At 37.1% G+C, this 5,911-nt stretch overlaps 1 protein-coding gene across 1 annotated transcript in view; it reads left to right on the top strand.

Moving 5' to 3' along the window:
* SHCBP1L (SHC binding and spindle associated 1 like) overlaps positions 1-5,911 on the top strand; it is a 35,573-nt gene that overhangs the window by 25,091 nt on the left and 4,571 nt on the right. Inside the window, exon 7 of the mRNA XM_017524502.2 lies at positions 5,049-5,202. Within this exon, the coding sequence (XP_017379991.1) occupies positions 5,049-5,202 (154 nt within the window). The remainder of the gene's footprint in view (positions 1-5,048; positions 5,203-5,911) is intronic.

Raw genomic sequence — 5,911 nt, 5'->3', positions numbered from 1 at the left:
ACGGGGTTTCACCATGTTGACCAGGATGGTCTCGATCTTTTGACCTCGTGATCCACCCGCCTCGGCCTCCCAAAGTGCTGGGATTACAGGCTTGAGCCACCGCGCCCGGCCCGAAAGAACCAATTTTTGATTTTCTTTTTTATTTTTCCTATTCTCTATTTCATTGAACTCTAACCTTTATCATTTCCTTTTACTGTTGGCTTTGGGTTTAGTTTGCTCTTTTTCTAGTTTTTTAAGATGTAAAATTAGATTGCTGATTTGAGATCTTTCTTTTTTAATATAGGCATTTACTGCTATAAATTTCTTTCTGTTCTGCTTTTCCTGCATCCTATATATTTTGGTATGTTGTGTTTTCATTTTCATTTATCTCAAAGTACATTCAAATTTTCCTTGTGTTTTCATCTTTGAGCTATTTAAGAATACATTGTTTAATTTTCACATATTTCTAAATTTTCCAGTTTTCTTTCCATAATTGACTTCTACTTTAATTCCATTGTGGTTGGAGAAGATGAATTTATTGAGACTTGTTTTGTGGCCTAATAGATGGTGTATACTGGAGAATGTTCCGTATGCATTCCAGAAGAATGTGTATCCTTTTGTTTTGGACTTGGTGGGGGAGTCTATAAATGTGTGTTAGGTCTAGTTGGATTATACTGTTGTTCAAGTCCTCTATTTTTTTATTGGTCTTCTGTCTAGATGTTCTAGTTATTTTTAAAAGTGATATAGAAATCTCCAACTATTACTATAGAACTATTTCTTCCTTCAATTCTTTGAATGTTTACTTTACACATTTTGAGACCTTGTTATTTGATTTCTATATGCTTATTGGTACATTTTCTTGATGAATTAACTCTTTTGTTAATATATAATATCTTTCTTGGTCTTTAGCAACAATTGTGTTATTGACGTCTATTTTATCTAATGTTAGTATAGCCAACCCAGCTCTTTTTTTTTATTACTATTTGTACAGAATATCTCTTTATTCTTTCACTATTAACCTATTTGTGTGTCTTCGAATCTAAAGTGAGATTCTTTTTTTTGTTTGAGACAGAGTCTCACTCTGTTGCCCAGGCTGGAGTACAATGGTGTGATCTCAGCTCACTGCCCCAGGTTCAAACAATTCTCCTGCCTCAGCCTCCTAAGTAGCTGGGATTACAGGCATGCACCACCATGCCTGGCTAATTTTTGTATTTGTAGTAGAGGTGGGGTTTCACCACATTGGCCAGGCTGGTCTCAAACTCCTGACCTCATAATCCACCCACCTTGGCCTCCCAAAGTGCTGGGATTACAGGCCTGAGCCACCATGCCTGGCCTAAAATGAGATTCTTATAACATCTTGTAGTTGGATTATTTTTCTTTATCCTTTTTACCAGTCTTTTTTAATTGGTAATCTTAATCCATTTACATTTAAGGTGATTACTGATAAGGAAGGACTTCTGCCACTGGCTACTTTTTTTCCTACAGATGATATTTGTTTTATGTTATGCAGTGTTTTCAGTACCCTCTTCTTTTGTGTTTGATTATTTTTTTTAGTGTATCATTTAAATTTACTCCACATTTCCTTTTGTGCATATTTTTTAGTCATATTCTTGGTGATTATCAAGGGAATTATAATTCCCATTCTACTTTTTTTTTTTTTTGAGATGGAGCCTTGCTCTGTCACCCAGGCTAGAGTGCAGTGACGCAAGCTCTGCTCACTGCAAACTCTGCCTCCCGGGTTCAAGCGATTATCCTGCCTCGGCCTTCCAAGTAGCTGGGATTACAGGTGTATGCTAGCACACCCAGCTAACTTCTATATTTTTAGTAGAGACAGGGTTTCTCCATCTTGGCCAGGCTGGTCTCTAACTCCTGACCTCATGATCCACCTGCCTTGGCCTTCCAAAGTGCTGGGATTACAGGCATGAGCCACCGTGCCCAGCCCCACATCCTACATTTATAACAATTGAGTTTGAATTGATACCAACTTTTCTTTAATAATATACAGCTCCATCCCTCCTTCGTGTTGTTATTGTTACAAATTACATCTTTAAATATTGTTTCCCTATTAGCATGGATTTATAATTATTGTTTTAGGCATTGGTATCTTAAATTACATAGGAAACAGAAAGAGGAGTCACAAGCCAAAAATACAGTAATACTGCCTTTATATCCCTAGTCTACTGGGTTCCTCTACATAGTGACTTGAGGGGCACTTCAAATTTATTGGCACCTAAACTAAACTCATTGTCTTTCTCTATCACACTATTTCTCTCTCTCCTGTGTTTCTTGTTTCAGTGAATAAGAAAAATATAAGTGAGGAGAGTTTCAGAGTTCTTACGAATTATTTATTTACAGAGATAATCCTTGTAATATCCTTCTGCCACCAATGTATGTAATACCTGCGCAAATGAATTTGTAGGTTGCTGATTTAGTAAGGTTTATAGGAATTTTACATATATCTGGAAAAAGTGTTCACTCTCATTTACCAAATAAATGGAAATGTAAATGAGGTAGAAAGGAGTTTTGTCTATTAAAGTGGCAAATATTGTACAATTTTTTAAATCCCATATTGGTTTGTTTATAACAAAACCAGCATTCTTAACCCAAGTTTTAATTAATTAAGCTTTACTGGAGAGGAATTTTGCAAAGAGACTTAAAATGTCTATACCTTTTGATTCAGCAATTTCCTGTCTAGTACTGTTTCCTAAATAAATAACTAGAGATGTACATAAAGGTTTGTTATAATATTTTCATAATGTTGAAAACTCATAAACCATCTAAATAAAAGTGAGAAATTCGTAATATAAGTCGTAATATATCTGATACATGAGTATGTAATTGTTAAAAATTAGTCTTTGTTCAACCTAAGGAAGCAAAAAACTAAATAAAGAGAGGGAGAAAAAAAGAAAAATTAGTCTTTGATGTGCTCTTTACAATAGCAAAAACAGGGATATAATGACAGAATCAGAATTCAAAAGTATATACAATGTATGGTATGCTCAGTTGGCATTTGAATAAATGAATATACGCATGGGAAGTTACTAAAGGGAAATATCTATATAAATGAAGGTTTTCTTTAGTTAAGAATTTACAAGTTAATTTTTCCATTTTTGTTATGCTTTCTTTTTTCATGTTTTTAATAACAAGTGCCATTTTTTCTTTTTTTGTTTTTTGATGTAGGGTTTTGCTCTTGTTGCCCAGGCTGAAGTGCAATGGTGCAATCTCAGCTCACCGAAACCTCCACTTCCTGGGTTCAAGCGATTCTCCTGTCTCAGCCTCCTGAGTAGCTAGGATTACAGGCATGGGCCACCACACCTAGCTAATTTTGTATTTTTAGTAGGGATGGGGTTTATCCATGTTGGTCAGCCTGGTCTTGAATTCTTGACCTCAAGTGATTGGCCTGCCTCAGCCTCCCAAAATGCTGGGATTACAGGTATGAGCCACCACACCCAGCCTTATTTTCTTATTAAAAAGTGGTACAGCCAAGTGCAGTGGCTCATGCCTGTAATCCCAACACTTTAGGAGGCCGAGGTGGGTGGATCACCTGAGGTCAGGAGTTCAAGACCAGCCTCCTGGCCAACATGGTGAAACCCTGTCTCTGCTAAAAATACAAAAGTTAGCTGGGTGTGGTGGCCTGCGCCTGTGGTCCCAGCTACTTGGGAGGCTGAGGCAGAAGAATCATTTGAACCTAGGAGGTTGCGGTGAGCCATGATTGTGCCATTGTACTCCAGCCTAGGCGACAGAGCAAGACTCCATCTCAAAATAATAATAATAGTAATAATAATAAGAAGAAAGATAAATGCATGATAATGCCATTCTCATTGGAATGAAAGAATAATAGGCATTTTTCAGAATATATTTCCAAATTTTATATTTGGATTTATATTTTAAAAGTCCTTCACACTGCTAGGCATGGTGGCTACCACCTGTAATTCCAGCACTTTGGGAGGCTGAGGTGGGCGATCGCTTGAGCTCAGGAGTTTGAGACTAGCCTGTACAATATAGCAAAACCCTACCTCTACAAAAAATACAAAAATTATCCAGGCAGGGCAATGTGTGCCTATAGTCCCAGCTACTCAGGAGGCTGAGGTGGGAGGATCGCTTGATCCTGGGAGGTGGAGGCTGCAGTGAGCCATAATCATGCCACTGCACTCCCGCCTGGGTGACAGAATTAGACTCTGTCTCAAAATAAATAAATAAAAGCCCTTCAGTCTTTATGACACTAATAATGAAGTTATCTCCTCCTTTCTACTCCCAATGCATATTCTAGAATCTTTGATATATAGAATTTTGTTGATTTGGGGGCCATGCGTGGTGGCTCATACTTATAATCCTAGCACTTTGGGAGGCCGAGGCAGGTGGATCACTTGAAGTCAGGAGTTCGAGACCAGCCTGGCTAACATGGCGGAACCCCGTCTCTACTAAAAATACAAAAATTAGCCAGGCGTGGTTGCGGGTGCCTGTAATCCCAACTACTCAGGAGGCTGAGGCAGGAGAATCGCTTGAACCGGGGAGGCAGAGGTTGCAGTGAACTGAGATCGAGCACCAGCCTGGGTGACAAGAGTGAAACTCTGCTGTAAAAAAAAAAAAGAATTTTGTTGATTAACTAAAATTGGAGAGTCATTTTGAGTTAAAGAAAACAAAGGGATACATAGGGCAGAGCATGAGGTCTGGTATCATATTGACCTGGATCTAAAGCTTGGCTTCACTAGTAATTTTGACAATTCATTTAATCTTGTCGAGCTTCAATTTCCTTAACCTTACAGCAGGGATAATAATACTTATGTCAAGGAACTATTGCAAGGCTTAAGGAGGTAATATGTAAAGTTCAAAATATGACACATAGCTAATACCCAGTATTTAATAGTTATAAAATTATGAACAATTGTAAAGAAAAATTTTATTCCAACATTAATCAAGGAACTGATACTTTGAGCATTTAATAAATGCTAGTCTTTAATAAATGATAAGTCCTTTGTGAGGAGCACTTGTCCAAGTAAGTAACTGATTAAATGACATGTTTCAGTTTAACCTATTATTGAAAGTGCAAGTGTTTTATTTCTTTTTAGGTAAAGGATTTATCTTCAGACACACTTCTCCAACAGCATGATGATTTGGATTTGGCTTTGGATAATTGTTATAGTGGAGATACAGTAATAATTTTTCCAGGAGTATATCAAGCTGCAAATCTTGCTTTGTTGACAGATGACATCATTATAAAGGGTTAGCCAGGACATCCTTTGTAGTTTTTTTTATAACAATGTATACTGCACAAATTGGGTATTCTAAACATGCTTCATGGAATTATTAGAAATTACAATAGAATTTATGTTTTACAAAAATCCTTTATGTTCCTTTTATAATTAAGACATGTTCATCATATTTTCTATTCGCTCCATTTATATTTTTACCAAAGTCACTTTTTTCTTATCTATCTTTACTGCTTTTTATATCACTTTACTAAGAAAACCCAGATGTAAAGCTATTATTAAAACATGCTCATCATTTTCTCAAAAAGGCTAATATCACATGCTAACTCACCAAAACAGAAGTAGAAACGCAGAATTTACTAAATTTCTTTTAGGTCTTGAACATATTTAGAAACTTTCTGGCTTTTTGACTTTGAAGTAAGAGTATTCTCATGGTCTAATCAACAACAACAAAGGCTAGACATGGTGCCTGTAACCTATAACACCAGCACTTTGGGAGGCTGAGGCAAGTGGATTGCTTAGAGCCCAGGAGTTTGAGACCAGCCTGGACAACATAGTGAAACCCCATCTCTGCAAAAAATTAAAAAATTAGCTGGATGTGGTGGCACACACTTGTACTCCCAGTTACTTGTAAGGCTGAGGTGGGACAATCACTTGAGCTCAGGTTTCAGTGAGCCATGATCAAGTCACAGCATTCCAGCCTGGGTGACAGAGCAAGATCA

Source organism: Cebus imitator, unplaced genomic scaffold, assembly GCF_001604975.1.
Source record: "Cebus imitator isolate Cc_AM_T3 unplaced genomic scaffold, Cebus_imitator-1.0 Scaffold33, whole genome shotgun sequence".
NCBI lineage: Eukaryota > Metazoa > Chordata > Mammalia > Primates > Cebidae > Cebus > Cebus imitator.
Note: the sequence above shows the minus strand (reverse complement) of the source record. Positions and strands in the feature narration are given on the sequence as shown.